Source organism: Ostrea edulis, chromosome 4 (genome assembly GCF_947568905.1).
Source record: "Ostrea edulis chromosome 4, xbOstEdul1.1, whole genome shotgun sequence".
NCBI classification, from domain to species: domain Eukaryota; kingdom Metazoa; phylum Mollusca; class Bivalvia; order Ostreida; family Ostreidae; genus Ostrea; species Ostrea edulis.
Genome location: NC_079167.1, coordinates 47,763,800 through 47,787,958, shown reverse-complemented (window position 1 = coordinate 47,787,958; position 24,159 = coordinate 47,763,800). Strand labels below are relative to the sequence as shown.

The window sequence follows — 24,159 nt, the reverse complement described above, 5'->3', positions numbered from 1 at the left end:
TTGTCGTTTTCAAGATATGAGGCGTCAATTATTTATGATTTTGGCCCTTAAAATCCCTTATTACGTAACATATGACCTACTTTTTGATTTGATAAGAACAAGCTCGTTTAGATGAACATTTCCGCTTCAATGACTTATTACAAAATATTAATAGTTTCTGAGATATTCTCATAAACCTTTGGACCCTTCTGGGCCCCTAATTTAAAGGGTCAGCCCCTTTTGCTTGATATCGTAAGAAAGGTCATGACATTTCAAACAGTTTTTGTTCAACAAGTATTTAGAAATTCTTTACCGTTCTCGAGTTATTTCTAGAAGTAATTTTTAGGGGCCAAACTGTAGCTCCTTAACGGGGCCACATAGGGTAAAAACGAAATATGCATATTGTTCAGATCATCATTCTGAACAACTTTTGTTCTTTATTGCTTTTCAAAATATTTGTCGTTTTCGAGATACAAGGGGTAAAAAATTTATGGTTTTGGCCCTTAAAATCCCTTATTACGTAACATATGACCTAAATTTTTATCTGAATAGATTTGGATTGTTGAGATGAACATTTTTTGTTCTTTGACTTATACCAAAATATTAACGATTTTTGAGATATTTGATCTAGACTTTGAGCCCTTCTAGATCCCTAATTGAAGGGGCTAGCCCCTAAATCTTGATATTTTCGAAAAGATCTCGTAAATGTGCACAACTTTTGTTCTACATGTCTTAACAAAATATTTGCAAGAAAAAAGATATTGGAGATCAAAGGTCAAAAATCGCCGAAATCGGCGAAAAATTTTGGCATCCATTTTTTCAGGTCCAGGCGAGCGTTTAGGCAAATCGCCTCCGGTAAAATCGAATCCCCCACAAATCTTCTAAAATGTTTACTCTATCTTGTGTAGAAATTTCAAGACTCTAGCTTCAAAACTAACGGAGGAGATGTGTGGACAACAAGGCCCTTCAAAAAGTCACTAAAAGAGAGATAACTCCTGACCGGAAGTGATGTCAAGCACGAAATTTTGCAAGCAAAGTCTCGTCACCAAAAGACATCTTTCCTGAAAATTTCGTGAAAATCGATCGAGAAATGGCTGAGAAAAACGCGTGTACTACCAAGGAAAATAATAATAATAATAATAAAAATAATAATAATAATGAAGAAGAAGAACGCGAACAATAATAGTAAGGTCTTCCGCAGGAGACGGAAGACCTTAATAAACAGTAGAATCACTAGAAGGTCTTCCGTTGGAAACGGAAGACCTTAATAATAAACAGTAGAATCACTAGAAGGTCTTCCGTTGGAAACGGAAGACCTTAATAAGAAACAGAGTAAAAACAATATGTTCCCAAACTTTGTTTGGGGAACATAATAATAATAATAAGAAACAGAGTAAAAACAATATGTTCCCAAACTTTGTTTGGGGAACATAATAAGAAACAGAGTAAAAACAATATGTTCCCAAACTTTGTTTGGGGAACATAACAAGCGGCCGAAGTTCAGGCAAGATTTCCCGAATCACTTTATGTGACACTGGTCTGAGATTCGGAAGAGGCGTCAGTCCAAATATCCAGCCTCGACGAATCTCGCTGAGATTAACGTCAGTATACACACAGTTTGGTTTACATTTTAGATGGTTCAGCCAGTCACGTTGAAAAAAAGACACAGCTTAAAGGGGCTTTCTTTGCTGCCGGTATTAAGGAAAGTAAAAAACGGACTTCTGGAAAATGTGAAGGAGCTAGCACGTGTTGATGTGGGAAGGCGCACGGAAGGCGCACGGAAACGATGCAATTGAAAGACATCGAAAGCGGTGGCGGATCTAACAGGGGAGCCTATGGATGAACTGTTGGAGTTAGCAGGTTGGTTTTATCAGTAATTACTAAGTATTTTGTCTATACTATGTGCATCTAATGATGAATGTCCATTTTGTTGCTTAGATAAGTGTTTTCCATGTGCGTTTAACCACGGACACTGGAAGTTAATGTAAATATATAGTACAGTGTATATGGATGTCAAGCAATTACAAAGCGAGGGTATATGGAATGTAACTACTATTTAGTAAATAGTTGTATGACATTTAATTATTAAGCAAAGCATACACACATACATATGGCAGAAGTTCAACACATGCATGTTGAACATAACTGACATACAGGTAATACATAGAAAATACAACACATCTGAATGGTTACATGGTTTGACTTCGAGTGAGTGTCTCAGTGTGGGAAACCCGCTCATGCGCGAAGTCGTGGTTCACTACTGTAACGTAAATGGACGGGTCGTCCATTTACGGACACCTAACTCGACTACACTATTGTTACTGTACTTAAGTATGAGGTTGTGTTGCAGGGAAATATATTCAAGACCTGGATGCTGCGAAGTTATTGCTGTACTACTGCATACTGGCAGCAAATGAGAAGGGGCAGCCCAAAGGGCAGATCCTACAGGATGAAGGCACACAGGCAGTTGCAGGCCCTAGCACGGGTATATCAGCAACTGCTGATATTGCAGGCGATACTATTGAGGTATAGCACTATTGTGTATTTGATACATTACTCTGCTTATGTGGATTCAAATGGAATGAAAGTCCTTTTGTTGCAAACTTTGCTTTTTGAAGGAGAATTAAGAATTGTAAATATTATATATATGTATATATGTGTGTAGTAGTATACACACACTTACAGGGTGATCATGTCCAAGTTAAGAGGAAGAAGATGGATGATGTGGAGAGAAGGCTGTTGGTTTTGGAGAAACTTGAGAAGGAAGACGTTTTGAAGGTGAAGGAGAGAGTTAAAGCTTTAGCTGCTCAGCAAGACCCAAGCGAGTCGTTGATGCCTTAGTGGACTATGTTCACGTGGGTTGCTAAGTGAAGGAGTTCCACTGATGATTGTCACTATATAGAAGGATAAAACGGAATGTACATTTGGTTTACAGGAAAACAACATAGCTTCATTGTTGACTAACGGTGATAAAGTTGAACTTGAGAAAACAACATAATTTCATACCATGGGGATAATTCCTCGTCAAGACGGAAAATGGGTGACAATCAGTTGTGGGACTCCTTCTCTTGCAACCCACCATGTTAGTGCAGAGTCTGTGATTGCAGGGCCTAATTTTGATTTGGACCAGTTGCCAATGTATAGTCCAATTGCATTCATTGCAGAACAGTTGGGTAAAAATGTTTCTGCCTGGGAGTATGTGTTGGAGAGGAGTGGGGTGAATGAACACAACTTGTTGAGTGTGAGGAAGTGACGTACAGAGGGAGCAGATGTAAGAGTTTTTCACTCACTATAAAGGAAATTTTCGTGGAAAGCCATTTGATTCTAAATAGCCTCCGAGTGCTGACTTCCCCAATTCTCCTATATGTAAAAAGTATGATTCTTTTATATCTAAGGTTTTGTATGAGAAAGTTGAATCGGGCGCAATAAGAGTTCTGGGTAGGATTGGTGAGTGTGAGATGCCCCATATTATTATGCCTTTGACAATTGAACCAACCAAACCGAGACTGTGTCATGATGATATATATCTAAATCTCTGGGTGAGGGATATCCCCTTTCAGCTTGAGACTTTAAGGGATGTTCATAGACTGGTTGTGGATAAAGCGTTGTTGGTAACAACTGATGAGAAATCTGGATATGATCATATACGATTATCACATCATTCTCAGGGATATTTTGGGCTATAATATGGTGGTTACGTTATGGTTTATACAGTGATCCCTTTTGAGTTTAAGGCATCACCTTATATTTATCAGACTATTGGCATGGTAGTGACGTCTTATCTTCGGAGCCTGTCATTAGTAACAGTTCAGTACATCGATGATCGGTTAGCAATTGCAAATGTTTCGGGGGCAGTCGACCCATTGGTAGAGGGTTATATATGTTTTAGTAGAGGTGTTGACAAGGTTGGGTTATACTTTGGCGCTAAAGAAGTGTTATTTTGTCCCATCAACATGTGTCAAGTTTCTAGGTTTTTTAGTAGATTCTTGCAGGCAGGCTTATATTTTGCCAGAGTGCAAGAAGCAGAAATTTGCAGCTTTGAGAGAGAATATTCTGAGTTCAAGGGAAGTCACTGTGAGGACACTTCAGCAATTTGCTGGCAAGTGTATATCTATGGGCGTGGCACTTTGGGGCTGTAAATTGTTTTGTAGGGAGATTAACTTGGCCATCTCTAGGGCTGTAAGCTTGTGTGTTTGACTGATGAGCTGCGGAAGGAATTAGAGTATTGGCGTTTTCTGGATTCCTGGGAGGGATGTTGTCGATGGAGGAGGGAGAGTCATAGGCAGGTTGTCTTATCCTCTGATGCATCCTTATACAAGTATGGAGCAGTTGTAGAACAGAATGGGAATAGGTTTGAGGTTAGTGCTTTTTAGGAAGAGAATGATCAAAGACCTATTCATTTGAAAGAGGCTGATGCTGTTTATAAAGTATTGTTGGCTCTTGGCCAGAGTATAGCTGACTCGAGAGTGCATGTGTGGACAGATAATATGGCTGTACTTGGGGTTTGGCAGAATCAAGGGGGTAAAGATTACAAGAGTATTTTTTCTTTGACTTTACAACTAAATTTTGAGTTGAGTTTGCAGTATTTTCCCTCAAAGTTGAATGTGGTCAATGCACCTTTAAGAAGTATTAATTATGCAGACTCTATGTTGGATAGGCGGGCTTGGGACTTGGTTGAAAAAGCATTTGGTCCCCATACAATTGATTTGATGGCCTTTGATTCTAATGTAATGAAGGGCCAGGAGGGTGAGTTGTTGAGGCACTTTACACCTTGTCCGATGCCTTTTACTGCAGGGGTTGATGTGTTTGCTCAGGATCTTGCACAGGAGACTAATCCTTATGTGTTTCCTCCATTCGGTATGATATTTCCGGTGTTGTCGTTGTTGAAGGAACAACAAGTTCCTGTGTGTACCTGTGTTCTTCCACGTATACAGCCGGTACCCGTATGGTGGCCTCCGATTGAGAGGTGCAAGATAGCTAGTGTTGTGTTAGGTTGCCAGGGGCAGAAAGGCATTATCCGGGTTCCTACAAAGAAAGGGTATGCCCTTGATAACGGGGTTGAAATGGACATTGGTTGCTTACAGACTTACATTTTTAAAGGAATAAACGTGTTTGATCTTTTTCAGGGACAAGATATATCTGTTGATGTTCAAGTCTTGGATGACAGGCTGAAGGAGTTAGATGCTAGGAGGTCGTCATTCTAAAAGAGAAGGGTGTTTAAGAAGGAATATCACTGAGTTTATAGCAAGGGTGTCGGGTCAGGGGATCGCAAGTTGTACTCCTGATGACATCAGAAGATTTTTGGTATGGAAGGATCAGAGTGGTAAGAGTCAGGTTCATAGGATAGAATGTCATTTTCTCGGAAACAAAGGAGTATTTGAGTGTACTTGTCCAGTCCGTCTGGCCTCGGGCACTGTATCGTTGATAATCAATATATTGTTGAATATATTTGATAAGATGGAATTTGGAAGATCTTGGAATGGGGCTCTTGCTCAGGTAATCCAGCCGCATCACCTATAGTGAAAGGATACTTAAAGCTAGTGCAAGAGGAAAAGGCAAGGGCTCACTTGGTACCTAAGCAGGCTATACCTATTTTTATAACTAAGGTTAGGGCCATTGCGGGTTTATTAGGAATCGACTAAGTTTGGGTTCTATATCAGTTAAGAAGAAATATATCTTGTTACGAGACCAGGCTTGGTTTAAGTTACAGTTTTTTTGCTGGGGATAGAGCAGGAGATCTTGCAAATTTGGTTATCCAAGAGGTTAAGTGGCTCAGAGATTATTCAGGTTTTGTGTTTAATCACACCTTTGGGAAGACACTTAGAGGAGCTAAAAGGAGGAGTAACATGTTTGTTGTTAAGAGGTGTGATGAGGAGGATATCTGTCCTGTACTAGGGTTACAACAGTTTGTGTCAGGGTGTAGGGATTTGGGTGTTGATCTCTCTGATGGCTATCTCTTTAGGATTGTTGGCGAGGACGCTCGGGTCTTGGATCAGCCTGTAACATATGCAGTGGTGTATGATAGGTTACGGGTATATTTAAGGAACATGAGTATGGATGAGGGGGATACTCTACACAGTTTCAGGGCAGGTTGTGCAGTGGCTTTGGCTATGTCTGGTTCAGTGAATGATATGAGGCAGATAATGAGACATATTGGATGGTTTGGGGAAGGAAGTGCTGAGTATTACAGTAGGCTGCCAGCTTTAGTAGAGTCAGATTTTATAGCAGGGAAATTAGCAGTGAGTGTGCATCAGGAATGATACAGGAGAAGTTTCAGGAATGTGTACAGTACGATAGTCTTCAATCAGCATTTTCAGGGAATAAGTTGTAGCGACAGGAGGTTTGATGGATCGAGGGGTGTTTATGACATTACACAGGGACATGATTATGTGATATAAAGTGCTACATTGTGCTTTATTATACAATTGTATGTATGCTCTAATGGGTTGAACTGAGTTTTCAAATAAAGTGGAAATAACTAGATGGAGTTTGTTCATAGTACAGCCTATATTCAGTACATACAGGTTTAAGGAGGTTAGTTTTTTGTATAGTAAGTGTTGGGGAGGGGGCCAATGATATTGGGACTAGAACTGGATATTGGATTCCTAGATCAAGACTTTTACACCCAAAACTTCATAACGGAACTGAGGTTGAAATGTGATTCCACTTGTGATACGGGAATATCGCTTAGCTGTTCTGTTCCATTGGATAACAAACGAATTAGAACGGATCTCCGCGCGTTGGTTGGGAAGGATATCCCGCGAACATTTATTTAAAGTTTGTTTTAAGTGTGCGGCTGTCCAATTGGCTGGTAAATCGGCATTGTAGGGAGAAACTCGCTTAGGTCCCATTACGTAATACTCAAGCGGGCAGTAGCCTAATGCGATACCACAGACAACACAAGCTCCGTCGGAGAATAGATATATATACAAGAATCGGTTTTACATTGCACTTTGCTTCACGTGGCACAAATCAACGGAGAGGGTTCGATAGTTGGGGTGAAAATGGCAAAGAATATAGCTGCTTAACAAAGCGTCCTCTCCTATCCAGTAACAACTGCAGAATCCCGCTCTAGCATCAACTGCCCCTGGTTCTCTCTTTTCATTGGTTAATGTAAAAAAAAAAACCACTACTGACCAAAAGTGATCTAAAAATAGTGAAGTTCCTACACAGCACCTATTATGTAATGAATAAATAAAAAACAAATCTGATGAAGAAAAGGCAAAACTTCACAAGAGTAGATAAAGTTATGTACAGGATATACATTGTTTATAAATAATAATTTAACATATTAAATTTCAATTAAAGGACACATCTCATGTTTCCAAAGTATACAAAATTACATGCATTTTGTCTTCTTTATGCTTATAGTAACAATACAATACAGGCTTAAATCTAAGCCCCGATTTCAAAAAGTCTAGTTAATTAGTTGGGTAGTCACGTGGTACAGTCCTTTTGGATTGTGAAAGTAGTGTGAGATATTATTTAAAAATTCAGCTTTTAGGGGCCTTTTTTGCTCCAACAAAAATTATCTACGTCTTTTTTTTCTCGTACCTTCGAAAAATTGAAAAATACTCAGTCTAAATTCTTTCTACCAACAACTAGTACACCCGAGCACGGCACAAAACATCTTAATGCAATATTAATTACAAGCCATTGACATGATAATTGTTATTTTGTCGATTAAATCTAATCTATTTATGAAATGGCTAATAGATGTTTTAAACCCGAGGGCGCATAAGACGTCACACATAATCGCGCGTAAAATAGCGAAAGTAAATATCCATATCGCAAGATTTTAATTTCATCGCTTTCAAACTAAAAACCTACGCAAAATTTTTCATTTTAAACACATTGAAAGTAGTTTTAGGCATGAAAAGAATTAACTTTGCTGAAAACATGAAAAAAGTTTAGAAACATGCGTTGTGTCCTTTGATATACAAACTTAAGATATGAAGGATATATTGCGAAAATGGTTGTTTATGTTGTAACAGTCTAAATATTCCGTAAAATTTGCATGATCAGCGCCTTTAGATAGCGATCTAGCGGGTGGAAAATTCAAATATGATTAGGGTAAAGCAAATTTACAACTTGGGTAAAGGAAACTTGATAACTTTAAATGACTAAAGGGTACTGCATAAGAAATAACTTAGTAAATGAGTAAAATGTCGAATTCCATGAGTATACATGAGTATATATCGACGCATAACATTAAAAAAATAAAAATAAAATATATATATATATATATAAAGCACTAAATAATCACAAGTAGGTACTGAAAATTTTCGCCCCAGCCCGGGGTCGAACCAGCGACGTACGGCACCCACCGCCTAGCAAGATTGTCAAACCAGTGCGTAAGTCCACTCGGCCACAACGACTTCTTTCAGTACCTAGTTGTGATTATTTAGTGCTTTATATATTAATTAATTGATTATCACATGTATCGTTTAGATCCTAGGGTTAAAAATCCACCTATGACGTCATTCTTTTGTTCGAACACTCCATTATTTTTCAGGAATGGAGAGTTCGGAAAGTAGGTCAACCTTTATACAGGTAGATATAAATGCATGCAACAAAAGAATGAAAAACGTAAGACATGATTAAAATTAAATTAAAATTTAGTTTTTATTAATGTTTACAGTGGATTTTAAGTGGGTCAATGTACTCGTATCACTCCATTCCTTAAAAGCAATGGACCTCGGCCCCTTCGGGGCCTCGGTCCATTACTTTTAAGGAATGGAGCGATACTGGTACATTAACCCTTACGTAAACGTAAGGTTGGGTGTTATAATTGTTTGTTTGTGCTTTATATATATATATATATATATATATATATATGTGTGTGTGTGTGTGTGTGTGTGTGTGTGTGTGTGTGTGTGTGTGTACACACACAGACGGAACATTTTAAAACGTATTTCACTTTCATTGATATAAAATTCATGACAGTGCTTGCCGCCGCATGGATTATACACAATCAGTGATTTTGCGTCGGTATATACTCATGTTATTTGATTCGCTATTTGCTCATAATCCATGCGGAGAAAAACACGGACTCCGAAATGTCATGAATATATATATATTAGCAACAACCACGCTCGCTAGGTGGCGCGTCATGTTCTATTTTTATTTCTACAGGAAAAGTGGGACGAGGTTCCACCCTATTTTTTACGGGCTAGTATGGATAAACCTAGAGCCTACGAATGATGCGAAGTTGATCGTTCGGATCTAAAATAGCTATATTTAGCGTATCTCACGTGATTAGGCATATTCCAGAAAATCCCTTTGAGATTGAAGCGATTTAGCAGAGCGAATATATGTAAACATTTACTTAACAGTGAAATTCGCAACAAAGAGTGACATATTAATACATTTCATGCATGAATAAATTATACTGAGGTCAAACATGGACGATAATTGCCCGTGTTCATATAGTATTGATTGATTTAGATATCCAAGGAAAGATAATTCCCATTATTAACGTACTCACAACGTACCGGTGGTATACAATAATACAATGTTTATTAATTTCTGAATGATGAGTGAATCTTTATTTTCATCAGAATCTTTTCCATAACACTCGCAGACCAGGTCCCCATACCCCTACCAGTGTCAATCTGTGACTGATAGCAGTGCGGTATTTAATTTGATATAGAGGAAATTCGAAATATGGTACTGACATTTCTTCCTCACTGAATTAGCTGGATTTTTAACGTTTAAAGAAAAGTGGGATATGGACCGGGGGGTTAAAAATGCTATTTGGCAAATTTTCAACAATATCAATTACAAGGCAAGGCAAAAGGGGTCATAAGCTACAGATGATGCAATTTTCACTTGCAAGTTGCACTGCCACTAGTTACACTTAATTAGTGACTTACTTACAGATAAATAAAGTAACTTACAAATATTTTATTTATCTATCATTTCATTTCATTTTTTTTTTTAAAATATCATAGTTTGTACTTGAAGAGTCATCGCAATAAAGGGACATTAATTAATTATTAGTGTTACAAAAAAATCTGATCACGCAGTTTTTAAATTTCTGAATTTTGAAAAAATAAAAATAAATAAATAATAGATTCTGATACCATTCAGCCCCCGACTGGCCAGAGAGTTCTGCTTCTGTCAGTTTTGATGCAACTAGCTCAGCTCCCAGACTGGCCAGAGAGTCCACTGTTTCGGTAAATTCTGATAATGATGCAACTCACCCCCCCCCCCCCCGACAGCTCTACCAGTAGTTCTCGGAAAAGACTTGCTGATGTTTAATAAATCAGTTTTCCTATTAATTTTACTTTTGCTCCTGTTCATCAGTTCATTAGGCTATGACCCAATCTGATTAAATTTAAGATCGTTGATCCGCTCCGTATTCCTCTTCTTTTCCTGTATCTGTGAAGTCCAGAGGTGAGATATATTCTTTCCAAAACAACTAAGAATGTTCATGGAACAATTTAGTATTAATTGTTTTCCTTTTCTGTTGTATGCCTTATTTCAAGAAATAACTTTCAGGTCACTTTTTAATGTGAAATGGAACATTTTCAATTTTTGACAACCTGACGGTAGGGGTGTTTAAGACACTATACCTCATTTTCTGTAAGGAAGTGGAGTAAAAGGAATTCAGAATTGGATTCAGCATACTCAAAATTGGTAATTACACCTGCTTTTTATTGTTTTGGGTAATGGTGTTTCAAGAAATAAAGGGTCACTTTTGATGCGAAATGAAACATTTTCCGTTTTTGGCAACCTGACGGTAGGGATGTTTGAGACACTATACCTCATTTTCTATAAGAAATTGGAGTAAAAGGAATCCAGATTTGAAATCAGCATACTCAAAATTGGTAATTGCACCTGATTTTTATTGTTTTGGGTAATTTTTAAAAAATGGGTGGTGGTTGCTATACACACACACACACACACATATATATATATATACATAGGCAACATTCTAACCTTTGAGAGGAGGGGAGGTTTTCCCCCAGAAAAGGGTTTCTTTGGGGGATAAAACAGAAAAAATGGGGCTTGGTGTATTTTTGGGGGGTAAATACAAGAAAAATTGAAGAAGTGAACCGTATAAGAGGTACATAAACCGAAATAAAACATTTATTGCATTGCTATTCATGAGAGGGCGGAGTACATATTCATGGTTGTCAACTTTAACAATATTCATTGAGTACATATGAAAAAACTTTAAAAAAAACCCACCCCAGACTACACACTTTTCACGCCTCTCGTCATGACTGGAATTGAGCCAATCTTACGTAAACTGGGTCTCCGCTGATTGGTGCTACACACAAAGAAGCGGTGTCAATATGGGTACCAATTTACTACTTTTATAGCATTTATTCCGTAAAGGTTACAACAACAACGGAACAAGAAACATTGGTGCACGCACCAAAGTTATGGGCCGAACAAATTTCCAAGAGAGTATCATTGTTTCCATAAACTAAAACTGTCTCGTAAACATATTGATTGGACAAGTGTCCAAATTCGACCCATTAACATACAAAATGAACAGTAATCTGTTACTCCTTAAAGATCTGTGAACTACGTGTATGTCCAGTAGGCAAAGGTTCTCCAGTGGACTTTTTTAAAGAGCAGTCTGAACCTTAACCTTAAACCATTGTGACCTCAAAATAATGTGTTTATATGCTGCTTTACGTCTCATTCTCGAATTTTTCACTCTTATAGAGACGTCACCTTCGGGCGAATTGAGCAGTGAGGGTTCTTTATCGTGACACAGGACCATGGCTTACATCTGAATGACCTCGAAATAATAGATATGGGTTATTCTGCTCCTTGGATGTTATAAGTTTGATGAATATTTACAATGTTCATTATTGGAAAATATTGAGCTTTTATCACTTGAATATATTAAGCAAACATTTTCTAATGTGCAAAATAATTCAACCAATGACTGTTGCATGAATACTGCATTAATTTAATTTCACACTTTCCATATTAAAACTGTGACATTTAATTTGGGTTATCCAAATATCATAACCTTTCGCTATGAAATAAATCAGATTTATTCAAGATTGAAAATTTTATTGGCACAACCTGTGACAATATTTAACAAAATAGTATAATGCAATAATCAAAACATTCTTTAGCACCCTTGGAATTATGCATTTTTCAAAACAAAACAAAAAAAGATATCAAATGTGGACTTCAAAGGTTAATGAACAAACAATTAAGGACACTAGATACACTGATGAAAATTTTTTTCTAGACATTGAAAAATTATTTCATATAAAGGTGTAAATACTGAGCCATCTATTTCATCTTCATTGTAGGAAAGCAGCTATTTACTCTGAGGAAAATTTTTCAAAATAGCATACGCCATAGCATTGGACTTTTGCTGAACGCAAATCAGGGTTGTTTATTTAAATGGGAAAAATACATGCAAATAAAGTGTAACATTACTTAGCATAATGTTAGAAATGTTTGAATTTAATATATCAAGTAATATTTAGAGAAATCAATAAATTAGATGAGAGCAGATCAGTTTAACTGCATAAAAATAACATGAAATGACAACTTTTTAGTGTGCAGTATATAGAGGGTCCTTAAGTGTTAGTACTTCTAAATATGATGACTAGTGAAAAAATGGAATGGACTGGTTGTAATGACTAGAATAAAAAACATCATATTTCAAAAGCAATACTGAACAAAAATAAGACTGTAATACTGACAATAAATATTATACCCATTGCTATAAAAGTTATTGTTTTATCATGATGTAAAATAATTTAAAAGCAAAACAGAACATTGATGACATTAGGTCTTCATTATATTTGATAGTGCTATTGTACATCAAACAACAAATTCTGCAAAATGAAAAAAAATTCAGGTGTCTACAGTAAGTGCATAGGCTAAATACTTGCAATACTTCTACAGTAACTAAAAATTCAAACAAATCTAAGAACTTCTAGCTGAAACCTATGTCGCATAATAATACAAAAAAATACATGCGTCTACAGTAAGTGCCAATCCTACATTCTTGTACTTCTAATACTTCCTTAGTAATAATGAATTCAAACAAATCTAAAAAGTTCTTTAAAAAAAAAAATTAGCTACCAAAAAAAAAAAAAAAAAAAGGGCAACATCTACATTGTAGGTGAATTGAAGGTGTGTGACTGCATCCATCTTGCAACATTTAACAATCACTAATATCGTAAAAAGTGTTACGTGCCGAAACTTGGGATTTAAACTTGATTGGCAACTTCTCTAATAGTACACTTAAGCAAGCTGCCTTAATAGTAAATGTGTCCTTCATGATTTCCTTCAAAGTATCTTTAAAGATGGTTGCTTTTTCATCTCTTTTCGATTCTGTTGAAAACAGAAAAGTTACTCGGATGTTTTTCGCCACCTCTATAAATAGGTCAGCAGATAAGCGCACGTGACCTGTGTGTTACACAAAAAAAACAACAACAAAAACCAAAAAACCAAAAAACAAAACAAAAACAAATGTTTAAAAAACACCACCGAATTACTTTACATACAAAATGAAAACGTATCATGATAATCAGTAATCCAACTTAAAAAAAAAAATACACACTCATCCCGCAGATACTCATACACTTCTCAAATTCTTATTTCATAGAATGGGCCGGCTCGTGCCGGCCCATAATAAATAGCATTATTAAATACATGAATAATGAACACGTGCGAATATAAATTATTAGTAATTACCATGCAGTCTGACTGCTTTAGAAATTTAGTTTATTCATTCATAGTATCTTTTATACAAATCAAAAACCATATATTAGTAACATTTACGGATTCTCTCTCTCTCTCTCTCTCTCTCTCTCTCTCTCTCTCTCTCTCTCTCTCTCTCTCTCATATTTATTCGTACATGTTGCATTATCATTTGTATCAAAGTATATATATAGCATTTATTCTGTAAATGTTAGTTTATCATTTATAAGAGTGACATAGGTTATATACTTTATGATTTTTACTTTAAAAAACCGGAATAAATATAATGATTAAAATAAATCAATAACATGCGTAAAGATATGACATTAGTAGCAATTAACATGCGGGCTGATTATTCATAGATTTGATTATTTTTAAATCAGGCCCTTTTTTTAAGTGATATAAAATTCATGACAGTGCTTACCGCCGCATGGATTATACACAATCAGTGATTTTGCATCGGTATATACTTATGTTATTTGATTCGCCTGCTTCGTTTTTCCAATATTTCACAGTCCCCACCCCACCCACCCCCCAAAAAACCCAAAAAACAAACCAAGCCCCATTTTTTCTGTTTTATCCCCCAAAGAAACCCTTTACCTGTGAAAACCTTTTAGAATATTGCATCTATATATATATATATATATATATATATATATATATACTCATGTTATTTGATTCGCTATTTGCTTATAATCCACGAATCAAGTGAATCAAATAACATGAGTATATACCGACGCGAATAATTTAATTTCCATTGATATAAAGGGCGGAGCATTGCGAATCAAATAACATGAGTATATATATACATAGGCATTTATTCCGTAAATGTTACTTTATCATTTATATTGCACAAACACAATAACAATTAACTTTATCATTTATATAATAAAGCATTTATTCCGCAATTGTTTTATCATTTACATGAGTGAGAGAGGGGGTGTTATGTACTTGATCATATTTGCTTTCAAAAACAGAATACCATTGTTAAAATAAACCATTGTTTATACCGAGCGAAGTTCGGACGGGCCGAAGGCCCGTCCGCGAAGCAAGGTTCTAAAGGTAACACGTATGTAAAAGAAAAAAGTCAAAATCAGCAAAAGAAAAAGAGATAATCTCTATATACGTTCACTGAAATTTTCGTGATCCATATGGGCGCCGCCATTTATTTTTTCATTACCTGCTTCAACATTTATTCGTGTTTTATTTTGAATGCCAATAATAGAAGACTCTGACGTGCAATTCGTAATTTAAACACTCAGTTTGTTCAAAGTGAATAGTACAATTATCATTGTAACAGGTTTTAGCAAATAAATACATATAAAACCGTAATACGACTAAATAGACGAACGAGTTCATGAGTTTCTTTGAATAAGAATATACGATAAAATTACGGTTACTTTTTTACCATTTTGAATTTATTGGTTAATTTTGTTTAGTTTTAACGGCCTTTTTCATTGCATACGGAATGTATTATTGTTGTTTATAATTGTTTGCTTTGAAAAAGAGAAAAAAGTCGAGGCTAAATGTGACGTCACAATGCACAGTTTACGTCGCCTTGCGTTTTATTTCCCGCGTTCAATGAATAGGCGGATCATGTAAAACTGCTGTCCCTATATAAACTCCTTTAATGAGATGTTACTGGGTGTTTAGCGCAAGGAAATTTCATTCAAAATATATATTTTTAAATGAATCATAATCTAGCTACCGTACTTAACGGAATTATGATTACCACTCGGGAAAGGGATTTACGTACATGCTTCGCTCGGTCCAACGGTCACACCGTATACATATTAAGATATACAATTATTTGTAAGAAGTTAGCCCGCAGGCTGACTATTTATAAATTTTATAATTATACATTATACGGATAAAATATTAATTCATATTGACGACATTATTTCATTTAATTCAAATAAAAATCTCAAAAGAGCGTGTTTAAAATTATTTGATTCGCGAATCAAATAACGTGATTATGCCCTTTAGTGTAGAGAAATTTGATGTAGATAAAAAGTACAACATTTTGAAGTTCACCAATCTGTATGCTAACCTACTGAGCTACTCGGCTAGGTATATAAATTAAAAGGAAAAGTCAAATATTGCTGATATCGATTTTTTCCTCCATATTCCTAAAGGAAGTCGGCCATTATGATCATGTAGAGTACCTCCTTCAGCTTTTCGCAACCCACACCACCGTCTTCCAGTACTGTCAGTACTTTGATTGGAAAACGTGAAGCAGAAATATCGGGATCAAGATGCAGAATAGGTATAACGAAGGCGGAAGTTTGTGTCTGCCAGAGACTCAGAAATTGAAAATGACGATTGTATTGGTTGATTTCTAACAGTGTCTTAGGATGGGTAACTGCATTGCCAGATGTTTCGGCATATCTGATAAAAGGTGACGATTCGTATTTCTCAAACTTTAGCATTAAGGTATAGAAATGGTAGAACTCGTGATTTCAATTTGACCGAATTTCCTCGAATACGAATTTTGTTTGCATTCTTTATACCCATGTGAAATCCGTTAATGATGAATTAGTTCATGTGGCATAATCATGTTATTTGATTCGCAGATCTTTAATATACAGTTTATTCCGTTTATTCCGTCTCCCCCACCACCCTACAAGGTTGTTTTAATTTATACTTATTTCACCTGTGCCATATGCAAATGTTTGAAAATTTGCATATTCCTATAGTAATTTAACGGAATAAACCAAATTTAAAGAGCAAATAACTCTTACACTTTATCGCGAATCAAATAACATGATAATGCCGTTCATGTTAACTTAGATGTTGACGGTGCTACCGTTTGAGCGAGCGCAGCTACATACATATTTTGTAGTTAATGTTCATTCTATGATATTAATCACGTTCAAACAATATAGGGTGCATCTTTTTACCCCATAAATACCCCAGGGCTCGAAATTAACATATGTCCGTCAGTCTGTGACTGGCTAAAAGTCTGGCAGACTGACTGACATTTGTTTTAGTCAGTCTGATGGGACTGGTTAAATTTCTAAAGCATCATTTTGGAAAACATACTTAATATGAAATTTCATACACATTTGGCATGCTTCGATCTGTTTAATCAATCGGACGAATCTGATTCGTAAATATAAATCCCACATTTAAGTGTTACAATATTGTCTAAGGCATAATGAGTTAAATTTCATTTTAATGATATCAACAAAATATATTTGATTATTTCTGGAAAACTCTGTTGGACTGGTAATTTTTTCTGCGGACTGGTTAAAATTATACCCCATCAGTCCGGCTGGACTGGTGACATAAAAAGTTAGCTTCAAGTCCTGTACCCCATAGAACCCGATTTAAAAAAACTAACTCAAACTAACCATAATTTACATAAAAGCTGAGAATTAATGTATTTTTTGAAATAATAGCGTAAGCGAGTGCAGCGAGCGACAGTCTATGCGAAAGTTTTTTGGACTACACAGGACATTCGGTCCTGTGTAATCAATGAACACACCGGACTGAAACAAATTTTGTCAGACCGAAAAACCTAATGTAAAAAAGTGAAACACATGAAAATGTAAAACCAAGGAAATCTTATTTATTATACTAGTAATACTATACCAGGGATCCCTCCCGCATAATACTTTAGACGGTCCATGCGGTTTAATCACATTCATTTACGTATTAGGATTTGTGTGATATTTTTTACTTATAACAAACATTTAAATGACTCTGCGTCAAAATAATAAAGCTCAAAACCGGACGCTGAGACATCGGACATTCCGGTCCGGTGTAAAAAAATAACTCATCGGACCTGAGGCACTGCACATCGGTCAGGTCCGACAGTCCGATGTCTTTCACATAGACTGGAGCCATCGCAGAGCACTAGCTGGCTCGTACTGCGAGCTCTAATGACTAGAGTGCGGGAAATAATCCGATCTAAATCTAAACCTTTAACAAGAATTTTTTTTTTCGCCAATCCCAGAAGTCCCTTGTCAAATATGGCTGAGATCTCGCAAAGTCATGTCTTGGACTATGATTCAGTCTATGCGAAAGTTTTTTGGACCACACAGGACATTAGGTCCTGTGTAATCAATGAACACACCGGACTGAAACAAATTTTGTCAGACCGAAAAAACCTAATGTAAAAAAGTGAAACGCATGAAAATGCAAAACCAAGGAAATCTTATTTATTATACTAGTAATACTATACCAGGGATCCCTCCCATATAATACTTTTAGATGGTCCATGCGGTTTTAATCACATTCATTTATGTATTTGGATATGTGTGATATTTTTTACTTATAACAAACATTTAAATGACTCCGCATCAAAATAGTAAAGCTCAAAACCGGATATTGAGTTATCGGACATTCCGGTCCGGTGTAAAAAATGACGTATCGGACCTGACGCACTGCACATCGGTCAGGTCTGATGTCTTTCGCATAGACTGTATGATTGTGAACTTACATGGATTATCATCCTAATCTTGTGGTCTCCTAGCTCGAAAATTCAATGCACCATTAGGCGTAATGTTTAACGAAGTGCGATGTTTATGAAAGGCAGGGTAAGATGATGTGTGACGTCATGTCTACGTTTTGATGTACGTCATAATAAGACTGACAGTGGCGGATCTAAATACTTGTTACTTATTTCCATTTGTAAAAGTTGTGCTACCGGGACAAAACATGTATACATAAACATTAGGCATACGTAATATGGCATCAAATACCAATTGTGTTTAATTGACTGCAAACTAAAAATCTGATTAAAATGCTATAGACCTAGTCTCAAAAGGAATTGATTATTCTAACAAAAAAAAAAAAAAAGAAAGACTAGTTACTTGTTCAATTATGTGAATTTAAGCTATTTGAAACTCTCTCTCTGTGTCTCCCCCCCCCCCCCCCCCCCCCCCCCCAATAATAGAAGGAATTTGGTCAGATTGAAAACATTTTTTTTTTTTTTAATTCTTTGTTTTTTTCAGCGTCTAAAAATAAGAACTTCCGATAATGCAAAGCATGATGACACCCCCCCCCCCCCCCCCTCTGATAACCAACCATGCCACTTGCTATTAACGACTGAAAAATCATTAATTCTAGTTTTGTGAATAAATCTTAATGTATCTTTACAGCAACAGTGGAAAGAGGCTCAAATATGTTTCACTTTATCCAATAACATGGGAATGTTGAAATATTTCATCATGGTGTTACAACTAGGATTATATGTACAATGTTATAAATATTGTTCTAATTTTCTCTTTTGAAACATACCATTGCAACAAGGGGATTGTTACATGAATTTTATTTTTAAAAAAAAAATTAGATAGGTATGCATAGGGTGGGTTGGGATCTGCGCATGTAAGTGCAATAGTGTTGAATTTATCGATTTAAAATTATCATTATATTGAAATGCATTTTATGTTTAAAGGCAGTGCTGTTCACACAGTTTTACAAACTTGAAAGGTTGTGCAACAAGACGTGGCCATTTTTATCATACAATTAGTGACTTGGAAAGATTGAGGGTAGAAATAAGTAAGATGGAGGCATGCAGTCGAGAACATAGTTCTAAACAAGTCGCATCAAAGGTTAAGCAAGTCACAGTTAAGGCAGCAGGAAAAAAAAAAGTATATTGGGACCTACCTTGTGGAATGAACTTCCAACAAACATTAGACCAATCAGCAATTATAATATTTTAAAGCGCCAGCTTAAATCCTTGTATTATATCAGTGCTTTAATTCAACGAACTTATTATTCCTTCATAGACATTGCTATGTTGACAATTAGTCAATTTTAATGTTTTACACTTGTTTATCTTTTAATTTAATTTGCATGTACAGCGCCATTTATTGCATTTTTGTTTGTAAAATTTTGCACTTTTATAAATTTTGATAACAATAATAATATAAAAACTTCTTGGCTTGATGGTACGAATCATGCTATATTAGGCTATTGGGTTTCAGGTACTTTGAAACACTTTTTGTTTTGAAACACATTTGATTCACCACTATAAAAATCTTCATAGTCAAAAATGGTCCAGTTATCTTTTTATCTAATAAAAAAAAGATAGACCCAGTATTTGGTCAGAGAGCCTTTAGGGTAGAAACTTCACAGTTATCAAAAAAAAATAATCGACTTTAGTAGGGCTGTCACGGTTCCAAAAATTTTTGGGTCGGGTTGGTTCTAAAAAATTTTTACTTTGGGTTCGGGTATTTCGGTTCGGGTCTATATAACTATTTCAAAAATTTAATATACAGTTATAATCAAAAACCTTTATTGTGTTTTGTCACAATAATTACTCGGGGACGTGGACTGAGGGTTAATAGACTCGACATATATGGTACTAGAAACAGCATTGTGACTTCTACTCGTTTCCATCCATGCTTTCAATGTTTTGTCATTGACAATGTTGATTCTGTGGTGTATTTTCAATGGGTCTGTCATATCTTACATATATTGTCATTGTTTGCAGTTTTGTCCACAATGCCATCATTTAATAATTGATCAAAATACTGCCACCTTTGAGGATTTTGACGACATTTCATTGAAACGAATTTCTAAGAATGATTCTATTTTAAAACTCGAACTGAAATACGGAAAAATGGAACCGAACCCGACCCAAACAACACAACCCGCGGTTTTTGGTTATTTTGGGTACCCGTTGCAGCCCTAGACTTTAGGGTCGAAATGTCTCAGTTATGAAAAAAATATCTTATTGGGTCGAAACATCTGAGGTCGAAATGTCTTTAGGGTTGAAACGTCCTAGTTATATATAAAAAAATAAGTGGGACGCTTCGATCCAAAATGGGGTCGAAACGTCCTAGGTCGAAACGTCTTTTGGGTCGAAACGTCCTGTTACCATTTCATTCATGTACTGAGTATTTGGCAAAAAGACACTGTTTAAATTGAACCTAATCAAAGCATGAACATTACAAAATATGTACATACATGTAACTGTGCTCGCTCAAACGGTAGCACCGTCAACATATTAACCAGTGTATTTATAGTACATGTATTATCTCAATGTCAAATTTTAAGGTATTCAATATGTAATGAAAAGATAATGAACCGTTTTGAATGATCTTAATCAACATGAATGTTCATTGTTAGATACGATGAAAGTAGAGAAAAGTAAAGAAAATCACAGACATTTACAATGTACAAACAGATAAACAGGTGGATATGGTGATTCCAAACTTTATGTTTTGTTTGTGGGAGGGAATAGTATGTTATAGAACAAGCAAAAGAGATTACAGTGGAAAATTCATAAAAAAGAAGTCAAACAAAAAAGGGGGATGAACACCCCCCCCCCTCCCCAACCTTGTGAACAACACCTCCATTAAATAACATACTTGTAAAGAAAAAGGTCATGATTACCAATCAGAGTTGGTTGTCATCTTTGATGGACTACAATATTTCTAAGACAATCAATATTGCTCTAATATTTTGAGGGGTTGTGATCTGCAGTTCACACTTTAGCACTAAGGCCAATTTTTTAAAAAAAAATTGGTTTAAGGATTTCAAAATTTTCAAATCCGTTCGTCGGAGGTAAAAAAAAAAGAAGTTCAAATGACAAAATGTTAAGTAATAAAAATGAACTTGATTTGAGGTCAATGTTTTATTATCAACTTTCATATTCTCTTCACTGTCAACTTAAGACGATGGTATATAGCGACTATTGTGCACCTTGGCAACAATGCTGTTTCCTTCAAAAATGTTATTTGTTTATTGAATTAACTTTCTATCATTATCAAATGTCCATTGTTTACCGTTTAGTTATGTAAATCCCAAAATAAAAGAACCACATCGTTTTTCCATTCAAAAGATGATTAGTGCGTCCCTATATACGTCATGGATGCCATGACGTATATAGGGACGCACTAATCACCTGAAGTACTAAAATCCTGACTGACCTTACCAAGCATATATTTTGTCTAAAAATTTACTTTTAAGTTTTAAAGTCTTATTTATGAAGTCAAGTAAAGTTATAAATAAAATTCATGAACCCTATAAACATTTATTAAAAAATTCTGGATTTTATATAGGTCAGATCAATTTATTGTTGGTAGTCAACAAATTTTATACAATGAATGAATTCAATAATGTTAAATATGTTTTCAACCTCCTTCAATATATGAAGAATTACACATATTAATTATGAAGAATATTTCTTGAAAATTCATTAATAAGAATTGAAAAATGTATCCTCGGCAAAATGTATGCATGGTAAGGTCAGGTAGGGTTATACTTGTTTAGGTGATTATAGTGCAACCCAACGTACGTCAAGGATGCCATCTGAAAACATGTGTTTTTTTTATTTTGGGATTTACATATCTAAATGGAATGCAATGCATAACTAATCTAATTAGAAGTTAGTTTCATAAACAGATAACTTATTAGAAGCAAAAAGCATTATTACTAAGGTGCAGAATAATTGTTAGCACCGGCTGAAGTTGACTGATATTCCACACATGACACATGAATATTATGGACTGTCCCAAGATTTCGACGGAGGCGTCTGTCCAAATATCCAGTCCAGCAGAATCTATTTTCTTTTCTTTCTTTCTTTTTTTTTGTGAAAAGGAAAAATTACAGCGTCGGAAATATAAAAAGGAGTGAAAAACCGTTTTATTTTTTTTTCAACATCCCAAAAAATCAGTGCGGCGGATCCGTAAACCAACTCAATAAAAAAAAAAGGCCTAAAATACTTAAATACTTACGGGCCCTTTTTGCTAGGAATGACTCAAATTTTCATTGATTTCTTTGGAGGTATTTCTGGGGTTTCAGGGTTTGACATTTACTTTTTTGAGCACTAGACCAGTCGGGCTACTTCAGATGATTTTTACTAGACCTGACCTTACATCTACTAGCCCTGACCAACTTTCCTGAAAAAAACCCTAATAGTTTCTCCATATTTAGATACTTTGAAATTCAAATGACAAACTTTATTCAAATTGATGCTTTTATTTTCAAACACATTTTCTGTTTCTTTAAATTCTACCTGGCACGGAAATTCTTATAATCCATTTGGAATAAAATTATCTCAACTGTTTTTTTAAATTTCTATTTAATAAGTCCTGCTTTGTTTTTCCTCAACCTTTTCCCTTTTTTATATGCCCGTCATTAGACAGGACATATTATGTTATGGCGCTGTGCATGCATGCGTGCGTCCGTCTGGGGTCATGTTTTCCAGACTTTTTTCCATAACTGATGCATGTACAACTTTGAAATTTAGTCACAATACAGGGGTCGAAATTAACTTTTTCTACCACAGGCTAATTTTAGCCTGTGGGTAAAAAATCCACAGGCTAAATTGAAAGCCTACAAGCTAAAGTAAAAATAATGAAGCAGTGCTCTTTTTTCATGTTTTTTTTAAAATCAATGATTTTCCCCATCATTACTGAGCCTAGTGGGTCAACAGGCATTGTTTGGACAAGACACTATAAGTTACGTCAGTTATATGGTGCAATGTTTCTAAAGGTCTCTTGCTTATCGCACCTCTAAGATTTACCGCAGGTCTAGATCCAGTCTTCCAATTTCATGTCACATCAGGGTTGTCACTAGTGATTTTTCAAAGTGAATCCCGGACTCATTGTTTTATAAGCAGCACGATCACGAGTCCCATGAACTTTTTTGATAATCATCTACGCGGTGAGCAGTGCACTTGTGTCATCATCAATATGACGATAAATTAATTTAGACAGGACATTCTCATGATTCTGATAAAAATGACTACCGGAAGACTTGGTATAACATAGACTCTGATTTTTTTTTTTTGATAAATGAATAACAAAAATTTCATTCTTGGAATTCAATTTAATCACCCCTATAGGTGAACAGGACTTGTGGCACATGTCTATATTTTTCATCATAATGCGATGTCTGACCTCTAAAGCATTTGTTTGACTCAGAGTTTCTTAAAAAATCATAAAAGAAAAATCCGGATAGAAATGGTTGTTGAAATCGGTCGTTCATGTAAGCGTTTGTATAATTCAGAGTGCAGGTTTAAGAAAAGCGCATAGTTTGTAAATCACCACTTGCTAAGATTTTCGAGTGTCCACTATTTTTACTTGCTATTTTTCAAATGTGCGAGTATTTCTCGCTAATTTTGAGCCCTGGGATACAGATATTGTCCTGAGTCAAAGTCTTTCTCTTAGAGGAATGCAAGTTCAGTTTGTATTTCAGCAGGATTGGTCCATCCTTGACCTACTTTTGGACTAAAAATAGGTCAGACAGTTTTCTGAGCTTTTTTTCATTAGCTATACAGACATTGCCCTGATATTTAGTCAAAGGCTTCCTCTTGGAGGAAGAGAATTGCAGTTAACATTTCAGCTGGATTGGCACACCATGACCTACAGTACTTTAGGGGTAGAAGTAGGTCAAACAGTTTTTTTTGGTATGGTTACAGATATTGCTCTGAAATTTAGTCACAGCCTTCCTTTCAGAGAAATACATATAATCAGTTCACATTTCAAACATTTCAACTTAATTGGTGCACCATGACCTACTTTAGGGCTA

The 24,159-nt window shown here is 35.6% G+C and overlaps 1 protein-coding gene and 1 pseudogene across 1 annotated transcript in view; both read left to right on the top strand.

Moving 5' to 3' along the window:
* The first annotated feature begins 1,613 nt into the window (after positions 1-1,613).
* Positions 1,614-6,310, top strand: LOC125671009 (uncharacterized; annotated as a pseudogene).
* Positions 6,311-15,912: 9,602 nt separating this feature from the next.
* LOC125671031 (AP-1 complex-associated regulatory protein-like) overlaps positions 15,913-24,159 on the top strand; it is an 87,364-nt gene continuing 79,117 nt past the window's right edge. The window contains exon 1 of the mRNA XM_048906517.2: positions 15,913-16,069. Coding sequence (XP_048762474.1) covers positions 16,026-16,069 — 44 coding nt within the window. The 5' untranslated portion in view covers positions 15,913-16,025. The remainder of the gene's footprint in view (positions 16,070-24,159) is intronic.